The sequence below is a fragment of the Gopherus evgoodei genome, chromosome 1 (assembly GCF_007399415.2).
Source record: "Gopherus evgoodei ecotype Sinaloan lineage chromosome 1, rGopEvg1_v1.p, whole genome shotgun sequence".
NCBI lineage: Eukaryota > Metazoa > Chordata > Testudines > Testudinidae > Gopherus > Gopherus evgoodei.
This window is the reverse complement of record NC_044322.1, coordinates 239,339,878-239,356,555: the sequence shown is the minus strand read 5'-3', so window position 1 is coordinate 239,356,555 and position 16,678 is coordinate 239,339,878. Positions and strand designations below refer to the sequence as shown.

The following is a 16,678-nucleotide window of genomic DNA, read 5'->3' as shown; positions in this document are numbered from 1 at the left end:
CTTGACACCACAGAGCAAATAAGTGATGGTCACATTAACACCACCCTATATCGAAAACCCACCGACCGCTATGCCTACCTTCATGCCTCCAGCTTCCATCCCGGGCACATCACACGATCCATTGTCTACAGCCAAGCACTGAGGTACAACCGCATCTGCTCTAACCCCTCAGACAGAGATCAACACCTACAAAATCTCCACCAAGCATTCTCAAAACTACAATACCCGCATGAGGAAATAAGGAAACAGATCAACAGAGCCAGACGTGTACCCAGAAGCCTCCTACTGCAAGACAAACCCAAGAGAGAAACCAACAGGACTCCACTGGCCATCACATACAGCCCCCAGCTAAAACCCCTCCAACGCATCATCAAGGATCTACAACCCATCCTGGACAATGATCCCACACTTTCACAGGCCTTGGGTGGCAGGCCAATCCTTGCCCACAGACAACCTGCCAACCTGAAACATTCTCACCAGTAACTACACACCACACCATAATAACTCTAACTCAGGAACCAATCCATGCAACAAACCTCGATGCCAACTCTGCCCACATATCTACACCAGCGACACCATCACAGGACCTAATCAGATCAGCCACACCATCACTGGTTCATTCACCTGCACATCCACCAATGTAATATACGCCATAATATGCCAGCAATGCCCCTCTGCTATGTACATCGGCCAAACTGGACAGTCTCTACGGAAAAGGATAAATGGACACAAATCAGACATTAGGAATGGCAATATACAAAAACCTGTAGGAGAGCACTTCAACCTCCCTGGCCACACTATAGCAGACCTTAAGGTGGCCATCCTGCAGCAAAAAAACTTCAGGACCAGACTTCAAAGAGAAACTGCTGAGCTTCAGTTCATCTGCAAATTTGACACCATCAGCTCAGGATTGAACAAAGACTGTGAATGGCTTGCCAATTACAGAACCAGTTTCTCCTCTCTTGGTTTTCACACCTCAACTGCTAGAACAGGGCCTCATCCTCCCTGATTGAATTGACCTCGTTATCTCTAGCTTGCTTGCTAGCACACATATATATACCTGCCCCTGGATATTTCCATTACATGCATCTGAGGAAGTGGGTATTCACCCACGAAAGCTCATGCTCCAAAACGTCTGTTAGTCTATAAGGTGCCACAGGATTCTTTGCTGCTTTTACAGATCCAGACTAACACGGCTACCCTCTGATACTTAATTATCTTTGTACCACAGCTTGTGCAAAGTGAACACATGCACAATAGGAACTCTACTGAGAGACTCTCCTATCTCATTCATCTAGTTCCCAAATACACAGCAGATGGATGTGAACTGGTAACTTAGGGCTGGTCTACACTAGGGGAGGGGATCGATTTAAGATATGCAACTTCAGCTACGTGAATAACATAGCTGAAGTCGATGTATCTTAGATCGAATTACCTACCGTCCCCATGGCACGGGATCGACATCCACGGCTCCCTCGTCGACTCCGCTACTGTTGCTCACTCCGGTGCAGTTCCGGAGTCGACAGGAGCGCGTTCAGGGATCGATATAGCGCATCTAGATGAGACGTGATATATCGATCCCCAAGAAATTGATTGCTACCCGCCGATACGGCGGGTAGTGAAGACGTGGCCTTAGAATGAAAAGCTCATTCCCTCATTAATAAGTGTCCACAATAAAAGCCTCTGAAGAATCACATAATGTCGTGACAGAAACACTGGAAACAAATCTTACCACTTATTTAGCACAGAATCATGCTAACTACTTACCGAATGAAACTCAAGTGAACACCAAGTGATCGATGGGTCCCTGAGCAATCAATACAAAGAAAAACACCGTATGTTATGCTTGACCAGCTAGGATTTTTGGCTCCACAGTCAAAACATACCTAAAAAAAGATAAAATTAACAAATAAAATAATCAATTCCCACTAGAAGATACTTTTTGACTAATACCTATGTAGTGCTTAGCATTTTAAATCGAATCCCAAGACCACAGGTTGACTAGTTCATTTTATATTATCCCTACTTTATAGATGGGGAAACAAACTGAGGTTAAGCAACTTGCCCAACTGTCACAACTAATCAGGAACATGCAGAATTAGAAATCTGAAATTCCCGGCTCCTAGTCTGTTCAATCCACTATCTTCTAAGGAACTCCTAAATTCAACATAATTAATGACAAAGTAGTCACTTCCACAGATATGAACACTTACTCATTCCATCTATTTAGAATGTAAGCAGCTACATAAATTGTAAGATACTTGCGGATGAGAATTTGTCTTCGTGCATACCTGCAGTACATCTAGCACACTGCTGGCAACATACAAATACATAAATTATAGAATCTTAACATCATAATGTTCAATTTGTTAAAAATATTTGTGAAAAGTGTAACACAGTTCCTCGCAATCAACTTATGCTATCAGCCATTTAGTTTCTATATTCTCAAGCTTTTGTGTTTAAAAGACAAGCAACATGCACATTTAAGAGAACTCATATCAAAATAGCCCAAGAATAAGTTTGTTACAACTCATTCTACATTATTAAAAACAAGAAGTGTTTAAGGAATAGCATTTCAAGGACATTCCTCTCTCATCATGGTAATAAATGATTCAGATAACGTGTCTAATACCAACTGGGTCTATTCTCTTCTCAATGGGTTTATGTAGCATCAGTTAATATTGTTGGTAACGATGTCCCATATGCTTCCTTTTCCCCTGTAGATGCAAAGGGTTCCTGACAGCAAAACCAGTATGGTAAACATTCTTCCCATGTATCGCTTACCCAGCTCTCTGTGGCTCCTAATGTGTTTGTTTGGGAACAGAGGTAGAGGATCTGTTGTTACGCTGATCCTCTGGTTCCCCATAACACAGAAATGAGCAGGCAGAAGTGCCACACAGCCATTCTCTTGCCTGAAGGAAGGATCCCTTGCATCCATCCAAGTTATGCAGGATTTGGGCCTGTGCATCTATTTTCAGGATTTGCATGGAAAAATTAGTTCAGTTTCATATTTCAGCTTTCATGTTTTGTTTCAGTAATCCTGACTTTTATTTTTTGGTGGCTGAGGGAAGTGAGCCCTCACACTCAACCTGATGGCATTTCTCTGTATGTAACATAACTTTTGAACCTGAATTCTAAGATTATAGGGAATGTTTTAGGCATCAGTGGGCATAACTCTATATAGATTTTGGTGAAAAACAGAAGAGGAATATGGGACACAAACAGAGGCCTCTGCATCTGGTTAGCAAACACAGCAGCCCCTACCACCTTAGGAGTATGTCTATAGATAAAGGACTGATTAATGGCATCCACAAACACATTCAGCATAATACTCCACATCTCAGCTCTGCCCATCCCTTCCAACAGAGTTTACAGTAACACCGCCCTGAATGACTTGCCTCCCAGACAGATCAGTTGTAAGAATGGTGGAGGGAAAATGGGGGATAAGGGTGCACAAAGAGCTCATTTCAAGGGAAGAATATTGGGGACCCTGACATGGTGGGAAAGGGAGTACGCACAGCCCCTGTCATGGGCAGGAGGAGGAAATTGGGGGTGCGGACTTAGAGTCCTTATTATAATGAAGAGAATGGGGGACAATGAAATGGAGGGAGGGGACCCTGGGAAAACAAAGAACTCCTGGCATGGTGGGAAAGGAAGGAAATATGGAGGCACACACAGTCCTTAGCATAGGGGGAATGTGGAGGCACAAAAAGCTCTTGGCATTATGGCAGGGGAAAATGAGACACAGGGAAAACACAGCGCCCTTGGCATAGTGGGAAAGGAGGTAATGACGGGGCTGACATAGACCCTGGCTTTGGGGGAGGAGGATTGCAGGGAGTCCCTGAAACAGAGGGACTAGCACACAGGAAGTTTGTGGTAGGAGTAAATGGAGGAACGCAAAAAGCCCCTGATGTGTGCAATGCTCTCAGCCTACAGAAGCAACAATATTTACAGATCTTTTTCCTTTAAAACATTTACTGCAAATAGACTAAAGTCCTAATCTACACTTAAAAATTAGGATTGACCTAGCTATGTTGCTCAGGGCTGTGAAAAATTTCATACCCTGACTGCCAAAGTTAGGTCAACGTAAGCCCTGCTGTAGAAGCAACTAACTAGACAGAAAGAACAGGAGTACTTGTGGCATCTTAGAGACTAACTAAATAAATTTGTTACAGATTAACACGCTGCTACTCTGAAACCTGTAACTAGACAGAGGAATTCTTTCCTCAACCTAGCTACAGTACTGCTTCTCAGAGAGACAGATTAACTACATCAGTGTAAAAATCCCTTCTGTTGATGTAGAACTGTCTACTCTACAGCACTATAGCAGCACAGCTGCAGCACTGTACCTGTTCTGCTGCAGAGACTGTAGTGCAGTGGTCCCCAAAGTGGTGCCCGCCGGGGCATTTATGTGCGCCCATCTAGTGCCCAGCAAGGGAGAGAAGCCCCGCACCTGCCAGGGACAGAGAACTCCAGGGCTGCAGGCGCCAGTGTTCTCGGTCCCTGGCAGGCGTGGGGCCGCGGCTTAAGCTGGAGAGAAGCCACAGCCCCGTGCCTGCTGGGGACAGAGAACTCTTGGACTGCAAGTGAGAGCGTTCTCTGTCCCTGGCAGGCGCGAGGCCCACCTACTGCCCAGCAGGGGAGAGAAGCCGGGCCCCGGGCCCGCTGGGGACAGAGTACTCCGGGGCTGCAGGCTGCGGGCGCCAGTGTCCTCTGTCCTCCCGGCTTCTCTCTGCGCTGCCCAGAACTGGCACCAAAAAAACCCCAAAAACAAAAAAACAAAACAAAAAAACCCACTCTGACTCTGCAGAATGGACGGAATGGTGCCCTGTAGCATGTGCTGCCCCAGGCACGTGCTTGTTCCACTGGTGCCTGAAGTCAGCCCTGTATGCGATTAATTGCTGGTGACCACCACACTCTTCTGAAAACATGAATGTGCTACTGGCCACAAAAAGGTTGGAGACCACTGCTGTAGTGTATACATGCCCTTAATTATATCACATTATAAAAAAATCTTGCTATTAGCACGGACTTAATGTCCAAAACTCATCCTCTCTTTCTTTTTTTAATAATCCAAAATTATAATAATTATTTCAAATATGAGCCTGGTCTCTTCTGCCCCCCTGCCCCCAATTTCTTCTAACTGAAAGAAAGAAAGAAAGTGTTCATACTCTTGGACTGAAGCTAATAAGACCAGTCTGCTTTTTTCTAAACATGAGAAACCAGAATACACTTACAGCTCTATTCTGGGTCCCAGACTCCAACAATCTACCCCAGTGAACATAGGAGAAAAAGATCTGAATGTTAGGAAGTGGTTATATTTAAACAACAAAGTGTTTAAAAAGTTCAACATAAGTAGTCCAAAATATTGCATTTTTCTATGCGGATTTATAAACATTTGTTCTCTTATAGCTTTCTTGATTACATCATCTTAAAACTGATTGCATCATCTTGTAAATTTGACTGTCACAGTGCAGTGAAGTTCAGTATCTTTGCTGGTGCAGAATCTAGCTCTAAATGAATTGGCTATTTTACTGTGTCATCTGTGAAAATTCACAGTATAAAATCACGTATCATTTATAAATAGTTGGGTATACAGAAACAATGTATATACTACTTTGTGAAGTCTACTATTTTGTATACTAAGTATACTATTTAGGTATTAAGCACTGTGCACACCACTGTTGTTGCAGAAGTAGAATCGTCCACCTCATTAAAATAATATTTACATTCATTTTACTCAGCACTCTGAACTTTTTTATTCTCAACTTGCATGAACTGTGACAGGAAATTAATATAAATTTTAATTAGAACTAGCATTTCGGAAATAGTTTGTGAAATCATTTCCACCTAAAAACAGAGCAGGGGTATTCCCCATACTGTTTTAGGTGCAGACACCAGCAAGGAAAGCAGAACACTGATCCTAAATTCTAGCAGGTAATTAAAGCAGAAAATCATTCTCTGTTACTTTATTTCAAATTTTGCTTGTAATACTGTTTCTACTGCATTGATTTTGGATGTTAAAATTTTTTTTAAAGGAAGCTTCATCAGCTTAATAGTCATTTCTGAAAAATCAAGCATCAGTTAATCAGCGTGCTTGCACTAGAGAACAGATAACTTAGATAACTATTTAGTGCCTTGCAACATGCATTTATTAAACCAGTACTCACAAAGTACCATTTCTGTATATATAATGATATATACCACTACCAGATATAGAAATACACTAAATGTAGCCCTAAGAGATTTTGGTGAGTGTGGCACTTGAGGAGCTGGGCAGATTAACTGAATCCAGCACTGACCCCTTTGAGTAATGTCCTCTCTAGATATATTAATTTTAAAAGAATACAATGAACTTATTTATCCACACTGTCTAGTTTGATATATAATCTATTTTGACTGTTACAAAACTTGCTCAGGCAATTCATTATTTTGATCATTTAGTGAAGCACTGTCAGTGGCTACTGTACTATACACAAAAATAAAGACAGCCCATGCCCTGAAACACTTACAGTTTAAAGAGATTAGTTATCCCCTAATTTATAGCATTGAACAATGACAAAAAATGACAACATGAACACCAGCTGCTTTGATGTTTTTATAATTTTTGAAAGGTCAGTAAATTAAGTCATATACTTAGCTGAAAGGATTACTTAATCATACAAAAATTTTAAGTAAATAAGATTTAGGTCTACACTAGAAATCTTACAATGGAACAGCTGTACCAATGCAGCTGCGCCACTAAGATCTCTCGTGTAGCCGCTCTATGTCGAAAAGAGAGAGCTTTCCCGTCAACATAATTAAACCACGCCCAAAGAGTGGCGATAACTATTCGCATTATGCACACTACCACTTACGCAGGCAAAATTTATGTTGCTCAGGGGAGTGTTTTTTCACATCCCTGAGCGACAGAAGTGGTAGTGCAGATATGGCCTTATTAACTGAAGATAAAGGGTACCAGTGAAAAGTTCTAAGACTACAAAGAAACTTATCAAATATCTATCCTTTTTGGTAAAAGGGGAAAAAGAAAATTTTCAGTTCTGTCACCTCAGCATAGACACAACCATAAAACAGGTCAGACCCGATCCCAGGAGACTAGGGCCAGGTATATACTACAATTTTTTGGCGGCATAGCTGTGTTAGTCAGGGGAATGATAAGATGTGATCTGTGAACATAACTGTCAGCAAAAGCATCTAGTGTAGATGCAATTTTGACCAATACAGCTTATTTTGCTTAGGGGTGGGAGGGCTGTAATAAATTGTGCCAACAATAACCAAGTTCTTCCCAAATTGTGTATTTTAACATTTACAGCAGCAGTACAGCCAAAGGACATTAGTAAAAAATATGAGAATATACAGCTTTTCCAAGTCTTGCACTTCCTCCTCATGTCAGCAAAAAATGAACATGAAAGAAAGTATGGAAAGCCGGGGGGGAGGGGGTAAGGAAATGCCTAGAAAAAGAGGACACAGGACAAGTTGTAACAAAAAATAAAAATTAAATGAACAAAAATATGTTACCTTTGAAGACAAAAACATTATACACTTCAACATACACATGCACACAAAGATACAAGAAAGTTGTTTGGGACAATGAATTGTTATTCTTTCTCCCCTCTCCTCCTCCTTCTCTCTGTCTTTGGAAGTAAATAAGATGCAATGTATGTCTTCCTGCAAAGTTCACTTGAGTTAAGGACACTTGAGATAATCCTCCTGAGTTAGCTTAACTTGAGTAACTGAAGCCATACTAAGAACAGGAGTACTTATGGCACCTTAGAGACTAACATTTATTTCAGCATAAACTGACCCAAAGAAGGTGTGAGGACAACTTAACATAGGGAAATAGAATCAATTAGTGTAATGACCCAACCATTCCCAGTCTCTGTTTAAACCTAAGTTAATTGTATCTAATTTGCATATTAATTCAAGTTCAGCAGTCTCTCTTTGGAGTCTGTTTTTGAAGTTTTTTTGTTGCAAAACTGCCACCTTCAAGTCTGTCATTGAGTGGTTACAGAGGTTGAAGTGTTCTCCCACTGGTTTTTGAATTTTATGATTCCTGATGTCAGATTTGTGTCCATTTATTCTTTTGCGTAGAGACTGTCCGGTTTGGCAAATGTACATGGCAGAAGGGCATTGCTGGCACATGATGGCATATATCAAGTTGGCAGAGGTGCAGATGAAAATATGCATTCTATTTCCCTATGTTAAGTTCTCCTCACACCTTCTATGGGTCATCTCAATTATCACTTCAAAGGTTTCCTTTTTCTCCTGCTGACGATAGCTCATCTCAATTGATTGGACTCTTACAGTTGGTATGCATACTTTCACCTTTTCATGTTCTCTTTATGTATAAATCTCTCCTGCCTGTGTGTTCCATTCTATGCATCTGAAGAAGTGAGCTGTAGTCCATGAAAGCTTATGCTGAAATAAATTTGTTAGTCTCTAAGGGTATGTCTACACTACGGGATTATTCCGATTTTACATAAACCGGTTTTATAAAACAGATTGTATAAAGTCGAGTGCATGCGGCCACACTAAGCACATTAATTCGGCGGTGTGCGTCCATGGTCCGAGGCTAGCGTCGATTTCCGGAGCGTTGCACTGTGGGTAGCTATTCCATAGCTATCCCATAGTTCCCGCGTCTCCCTCGACCCTTAGAATTCTGGGTTGAGAGCCCAGTGGCTGATGGGGCAAAAATCATTGTCATGGATGGTTCTGGGTAAATATCATCAGTCATTCTTTCCTCTGGGAAAGCAACGGCAGACAATCATTTTGCACCCTTTTTCCCTGGAGTGCCCTGGCAGACGCCATAGCACGGCAACCATGGAGCCCGTTCAGGTTTTTTTTTTGTTTCTTTGTTTTTTGTTTTTTTTTACAGTCACCCTATGTGTACTGGATGCCACGGACAGAGGTGATACTCCAGCACTACACAGCAGCATTCATTTGCTTTTGCATGATAGAGAGACGGTTACCAGTCATTCTGTACCGTCTGCTGCTGGTGTAAATTGGCAATAAGATGACGGTTATCTGTCCTTCTGTACTGTCTGCTGCTATCATGGGTGCCCCGGCTGAGATCGGCCGGGGGCGCAAAGGCAAAACTGGGAATGACTCCCCGAGTCAATCCCTCCTTTATGGTTTCTAAAAACAGAGTCAGTCCTGCCTAGAATATGGGGCAAGTGTACTAGAGAACCAGTGTATCAGAGAGCACAGCTGCTCCGTGTCAGATCCCACAGAAATGATGAGCTACATGCCATTCACGGGGGGTGCCTCTGCAACAACCCCACCCGTTGCTTCCCTCCTCCCCCAACCTTCCTGGGCTACCGTGGCAGTGTCCCCCCCTCCTTTGTGTCATGAAGTTATAAAGAATGCAGGAATAAGAAACAATGACTTGTTAGTGAGATAAAATGAGGGGGAGGCAGCCTCCCGGTGCTATGACAATCAAGGCAGGACATTAAGTGGTGCGGGGGAGAGGAGCCCAGCATGCCGCTGCTAAGACAGTCCAGGCAGGACAGAATCTTTTCTTTACACAGGACAGGGAGGGGGCTGACAGAGTTCAGCCCCGAGCTGGTATGAGGAGGACGGTTACCAGCTGTTCTGTACCATCTACTGGGAATGACCAAGAATCATTCCTATTTTCACTCAGGCGTCCCCGGCCAGGCTCACCTGAAGCCAGCCAGCAGCACTCACGGGTTGATAACAAGGACGGTTACCAGTCCTACCACACCGTCTGCCACCGGGCAGGGGAGAGGAGTGGATACTGCTCTTCACTGCTGCAGCATCGCATCTACCAGCAGCATTCAGTAGACATAGGGTGACATTGAAAGAAGTCAAGAAATGATTTCTTTCCCTTTTCTTTCACATGGGGGGAGGGGAGTAAATTGACGAGCTATTCCCTGAACCAGGCCGGACAATGTGTTTGAACCTACAGGCATTAGGAGCTCAGCCAAGAATGCAAATACTTTTCGGAGACTGCTGGGGACTGTGGGATAGCTGGAGTCCTCAGTACCCCATCCCTCCCTCCATGAGCGACCATTTGAATCTCTGGCTTCCCGTTATGCTTGTCACGCAGCACTGTATAGTCTGTAGATTTTTTTTTCAAACGCTTTAGTATTTTGTCTTCTGTAACGGAGATTTGGTAGAACAGATTTGTTTCCCCATACAGCGATCAGATCCAGTATCTCCCGTACAGTCCATGCTGGAGCTCTTTTTGGATTTGAGATTGCATTGCCCCCCGTGTTGATGAGAGCTCCACGCTGGGCAAACAGGAAATGAAATTCAAAAGTTCATGGGGCTTTTCCTGTATACCTGGCCACTGCATCCGAGCTGAGATTGCTGTCCAGAGCGGTCACAGTGGTGCACTGTGGGATATCGCCCGGAGGCCAATACTGTCGATTTGCAGCCACACTAACCCTAATCCGATATGGTAATACCGATTTTAGCGCTACTCCTCTCGTCGGGGAGGAGTACAGAAACCGATTTAAAGAGCCATTTATATCGATATAAAGAGCCTCGTTGTGTGGACAGGTACAGCGTTAAATCGGTTTAAAGCTGCTAAAATCGGTTTAAACGCTTATTGTAGACCAAGCCTAAGGTGCCACAAATACTCCTGTTCTTTTTGCGGATACAGACTAACATGGCTGCTACTCTGAAGCCATACTGGGAAAGAACAAGCCAGCTGCTGCCCTCACTTTTGTGTGGCCCTAATACTTCTACAGGCAGATTTTACAAGTTCTTTGCACCAAAGTAAGCTGAGCTGCTCCATAAATTATTTCCCAATGGATTGAATTAGAACTTGTTTGTCCTTTCTGGGCACATGGGGGAAACTGAGGGTAGGCATTGGAGGACAAGCTGCATTTGAGTGGAACTAATCTGCATCCACATGACAGAATAGTTGTGTTAGCAGCTAACAAATTGTGCTAATTCAAGCTTTAATCTATGCCTGACAGAGCAGCCAACCTGAGTTAAAAGCACCACTATATTCAAGTTGAGGAAGTGTGTGGGGATGGGACTTGAGTTATGGGGCAAAGCAGCGAAGACAGGGCTTCATGTTCCTCATTGCATACCTGTTGGGGTGAGAATTAGGCTAAAATGTTGGACCAGACAGGCCTCAACACGTTACTACTGTTTCTCATATAAGATCAGAATATTAGGCACTTATAAACAGTAACAAGATAGAAACCATGCCCCAGACAATTCCAGGATACATATATATTTAATTTTCACTATTTCAGTGGGGCTGTGCCCCAGAAGCAGCCAGCAGCGGGTCCAGCTTCTAGGCCAGGGGGCCATGGGGCTCTGCATGCTGTTCCTGGTCTGAGCACTGGCTCCGCACTCCCATTGGCCGGTTATGGGAGCTTGGGGGGTGAGGGGAAGTGCCTGTGGGTGAGAGCTGTGTGGAGGTGTGCAAGCGGCTCCATGCAGCTCTCGCCCACAGGCTCCAGAAGCCAGACCTGCTGCTGGTCGCTTCTGGGGCGCAGTGCAGTCTGCGGTGCCAGGGCAGGCAGGAAGCCTGCCTCTGCACCCCGGCTGCGCCGCTGACCAGGAGCCGCCGGAGGTAAGTCCACATCTCAATCCCCTGCCCCAGCCCTGAGCCGCCCCAAACCCGGAACCTCTTTCTGCATCCCAAACTCCTCATCCCTGGCCCCACCCCAGAGCCTGCACCCCTAGCCCAGGGCCCTGACCCCCTCCTGCACCCCAACCCTCTACTGAAGCCCTGAGCCCCTTGCTGCACCCTAAACCCCTCATCTCTGGCTCTACCCTGCACCCCAACCCTCTGCCCTAGCTTTGAGCCCCTCCCACACCCCAAAACCCTCATCCCCAGCTCCGCTGGGTCGCACGCATCAACAATTTTCTTCAGCTGGGTCCATAGGAAAAAAGTTTGAAAAACTATTGGTCTATTTTGGTAGGGCCAAAGCACAAAACAATTCTTGATGAGAAAATCGTGAAGAATATTCTGAGATTATACTACAAATCATGCATCTTTCATATTTGGATTTTTCCTTTCATCAGATGTGAAAGAGAGCCAATGAAATTAGTTTTCATAGTTTTGAAGGGGTTCTTAGTGAATAAAGTTTTCTTCTTAGTTTATAAAAGCTAATTGAACAACTTAGTGCCAAGGCAACAACAAAATCAAGCAGTGCTTCAGAACACTGAGGAAAAAAAGTGCCGATTGGACAATGGTCCAAGTAATTTTAAATAAGACAATAGCACAATTTATGAATTACAAAAAGAATGATGCTGCTTTTAATTTCAAGTAGTTTCAGGAAAGAGACAAGATGTTAAATCCACTGCGGTCTAACCATAGCTTCTGTTCTGAAACTTTCTTTGCTTCCATTCCTCAGCTGTAAAACAGGGATGATGCTACTTACCCACCTCACACAGGGACTGAGAGGGTTCATTTGTGTTTATCCTGAATATGGGAAGCTCTACCTATAAAGTAACAGCTGTTTGAAGTAGGGGAAGGTTGGGGTTCAAGAGATTATGGCACCCTGCTCCCCATACTCACCTCTCCAAGGCTGCACATTGGTTTCCCTCCCTAGGAGAGGTAATACTCCTCGGTGATAAATTGGATTGAAAACGTAACAATGGAGCCTGTATTGCCTGCTCCTTCCCAAAAAAGAGAGATGGGGGAAAAGGATGCAGGCTAGATCCCAAGTTTCCTCACACTGGAGGCAGGAGGAGGGAGTAGGGGCAGTGAAGCAGGGGGAGGCTGTGACAAAAGCCCTGCTGGGGTGAGTCACTCAGGGGAGGTTTGTGCATGGGGGAGAGAAGGGTGTCACAGACCTAGCAATAATAGTAATTACAGGCGGAATGAGATGGGTGTCTTCTGGACATACACTGAGCTCAGTCACACTATCAAGTCCTAGCATTTAAGGCCAAAAGGGACCATCAGATCATCTAGGGCCAAAAGGGACCACTTGTATATCACAGGTCACCAGCACCACCCAGTGTCTGCACACTTAAATACAACCAAAATTAGACCAAAGTATTACTGCCTGCAGTAGACTATTAGGTGCCACAGGGAGAGATTAGGAGGGACAAAGGTGCACCAGTGCCAGAGGGCCCTGCAAGGACAGGGAAATGAGACAAATCCTGGCAAGTGACCTGCATCCTATGCTGCAGAGGAAGGTAAAAAAAGAACTCCAAGGTCAACTGCCAAGCTAACCTAGGGGGAAATTTCTTCCTGACCCCATGTGGTAATCACTTAGACCAGGGTTTGGCAACCTTTCAGAAGTGGTGTGCAGAATCTTCATTTATTCACTCTAATTTAAGGTTTCGCGTGCCAGTAATATATTTTAAAGTTTTTGGAAGGTCTCTTTCTATAAATCTATAATATATAACTAAACTATTGCTGTATGTAAAGTAAATAAGGTTTTTAAAAAGTTCAAGAAGCTTCCTTTAAAATTAAATTAAAATGCAGAGCCCCTCAGACCAGTGGCCAGGACCTGGTCAGTATGAGCGCCACTGAAAATCAGCTTGTGTGCTGCCTTTGGCACACATGCCATAGGTTGCCGACCCCTGACTTAGACCTTAAGCAAGTAAGAACCAGCCAGCCAAGAACCTGAGTGAGGGAGAAAAAGAATGAGAGCATGCTCGGTGCCACCTCAGCACTCTGATCCTCCCAGTCTAATGTCCCATCTGCAGCTGTGGCCATCCCTGATCCTTCAGAGGAAGGAGATTAAAAATATATGCACATTAGAACCTCAGAGTTACAAACCAGAGTTATGAACTGACCAGTTAACCACACACCTCATTTGAGCCGCAACTACACAATCAGGAGGCAGCAGCAGAGACCAAAAATAAAGCTAATACGTACAGTTTTAAATGTACACTACCAAAAAAATAAATAAAGGGAATGTTTAAAAAAAAGACCAAAGCTGTATTAAGTCAATATTCATTTGTAAACTTATGAGAGAATGACCACAACATTTTGTTACAAACATTTCAGAGTAAGGAACAAGCTCCATTCCCGAAGTATTTGTAACTCTGAGGTGCTACTGTACATACGCACACATTAAATTGGGGGAGGCCAGGAATATATCCCTTTTTGACACTGACCAGAGGCTGACCCAAACCTTGAAGCATGAGTTTTAGGAATATGACACAAACCAGAAGTGAAGCCTCCCCTCCCCCCATCAGAAGCAACCCCATCACACAATCCAATTTATTATTGTCCAGCTCTCACTTAAAACTAACCCAATTGCTTGCCCCCCACTACTCTCTTCAGAAGGCTGTTCCAGAACTTCACTCCTCCCCTTTTTTAAGGTCCAACCTGAATTTCTTCACGGCTAGTGTACACTCATCTGTTCTTGTGCCAACATCATCCTTTAGCTCACACAGCTCTTCCCCCTCCCTAGTGTTTCCCCCGTAGAGAGCAACCATAGGCCCCCCACCCCCGCTCCCAGACTAAACAAAAGGCTGTTCCCCCGTTGTGACAGACCCCCTCCCTCCCCCGCTGTTCTGGTAGGGGCTGCCCATGGCAGGTAGGGGGAGGCACTGGTGGGTCCCTGGGCCCTCCCATGGCTCCCTTGGCGCGTGAGCCCTAGGCGGGAGAGTGGCCCCCCCAGGATCCCATTGGCCAGTCACAGTGGGGGAGGGGGGATCCGCTGGCACCGCCCCCTCCCGCTCCCAACAGTGCGACGTGTCACTAACAAAGTTCGGCTCCCCCCGCCCCCCAGCGCCGGCTCCCGCCCAACCGCGGCCCCGTTACCTTGTTGGTGGGGACGGCGCGGAGCCGCTTGAAGATGGCGACAATGTCCTGTTTGCGGGGCTCGCACATGGCCGCGCCGCGCAGGGGGCCGCTCTCGGCGGCGGCCACCGAGCAGGGGAGCGAAGGACCCGGCCGCCCTCACACGCACTCGCAGCACGGAGGGGTGGCGCGTGCGCTGAACGGGCCGGCCCGCGAGGGGCGGGGCGATGCGCGGGAATCCGCCGTTCGCCTTCCTGTTCGGTGGGGGTCGGGAGTTGCTCGCGCGCTTCGCCCTGTTCCGAGCTCCCGCTAACCGCCGCTTGGCCCTGCGGCCGAGCCAGGGGCTCCGGGCTACAGCGCGAGACTGTGGGTCACAGGGCGATGAGCCGCCGCCGCCCCCCGTGGTGTTTCCCGAGGGCTTTACAGCCGCTCCTGGCCGCTGCGCCCCGCCCAGGCCCGAGCCAGGCGTAGCAGCGCTCGCAGCGGGAGGCCGGGCGTCAGGAGCCCGCCCCGCAGCCGCTGACTGTGGCTGGGCAAGTCACGTCACCTCAGGCTGCCTCCGTTTGCCCCTCGCCAGCGTCTAGTCCCGCTGTAGCTCAGCGTTACGGGGCCATTGCAAAGCGGCGGTCGCGCTCCGCAGAGCCTCCCGCAGCCCGCCCCCCCCGGGAGGGAGTCGCTGTCTGCCTGCCAGGAAACGCCCGTGTCACCGTGCACCCACCGACCTCCTGGAAAAACTCTCTCATCATCAGACTTGACAGCTGGACAAAGGCAAAATGCTGGTTGAGACGAGTGGGGTTTGATTTGGGGCTATTTACTTTGTACATTTTCCATAACGGTGGTTCTGTCTCTCCCCCCCCCATCCCTAATTTCCCACAACTATGAAAAATTTAAATTGGTCAAAATGATTTTAAAAATTGAGTTCTGCCCAGCCTGAATACCTGTGATGGCTCAGTTGAAGAGGTCCCAAACAGCAGAGGCAGTTCGATAAAGCTGATCCTGCTCAGAAAGGGAATAGTACCAGCAGGGCCAGTGTAACAACTAGGCAACTGCCTGGGGTGCCAAGATTTGGGGGCACCAAAAACGGTGTCTAAAAATTGTTTTTACACTATTGCTTAAGGGCTGGTACCTGTCAGTCTCCAGCGCTCAGGCCGTACCAGCAGCCTCTTCACCTCTGAGTCTCCCCCGCTTGCCCGGGGGGGCCATTCCTCTCAGGCTCCTCGGCCGCTGTAGCCACCTGGGAGGACGCAGGCAGGGGATGCCAAGGTGGAGGAGATGCAAGGGGCCGGGCTCAGCTGGGGCCCACACCTCCCGGCTGAGAGCTGCAGGAACTAGGCGCCACTCTGGGGGAGCCAGGCAGCCCGAGTCCAGGGCAGCAGCAGCCGCCTCCATGGCAGCAGGGGCAGGCAGGGAGTGTAGCTCACCATGGGGCAGGAAAGGATGCGCTGCTGCTGCTGTTCCCCCCCCCACAGCCGTCCTTGGCACTGCACAGCAGGGCCTAGAAACAGCAGCAGCACCTCTCCTGCCCCATGGCGGGCTACACTCCGCACCTGCCTGTGCTCCCCCGGAGGCTGCTGCTGCCACCCTGGGCTCGAGCCAAGCGGTGCCCGGTTCCTGCTGCTCTCGGCCAGCACGTGCGGGGCCCCAGCCGAGCTCGGCCCCTTGCATCTCCTCTGCGGTGGCGCCCCCCACCCGCGTTCTCCTGGGTAGCCACAGCAGCCGGGGAGCCTGAGAGGAGTGGGCCCCGGGCAAGCGGGGGAGACTCGGAGGTGAAGAGGCTGCTGGCCCTGGTGCAGCGGGAGCACTGTAGACTGACACGTACCTGCCCCTACCTCTGCCCCTGCCTCATCCTGACAGGGCCTGCCCCCCCGCCCAGTAAGTGTTACTTGCCCCACCCCAAGCTCACTGCCACACCAGCACCCCTTGGCAAAGGGCCCCCTTATCTTCAGAAACAGCTGTTAGCACAGGCCTGACAAACTCACTGCACCCCACACT

General features: G+C 47.0%; 1 protein-coding gene across 2 annotated transcripts in view; it reads right to left on the bottom strand.

Moving 5' to 3' along the window:
* ARFGAP3 (ADP ribosylation factor GTPase activating protein 3) overlaps window positions 1–14,880 on the bottom strand; it is an 83,053-nt gene extending 68,173 nt beyond the window's left edge. For both annotated transcript variants that reach the window (XM_030540392.1, XM_030540402.1), the window contains exons 1-2: window positions 14,708–14,880; window positions 1,768–1,886 (exon numbers count right to left, since the gene is read on the bottom strand). In XM_030540392.1, the coding sequence (XP_030396252.1) occupies window positions 1,768–1,886; window positions 14,708–14,776 (188 nt within the window). In that variant the 5' untranslated portion in view covers window positions 14,777–14,880. The remainder of the gene's footprint in view (window positions 1–1,767; window positions 1,887–14,707) is intronic.
* Between the last annotated feature and the right edge of the window lie 1,798 nt (window positions 14,881–16,678).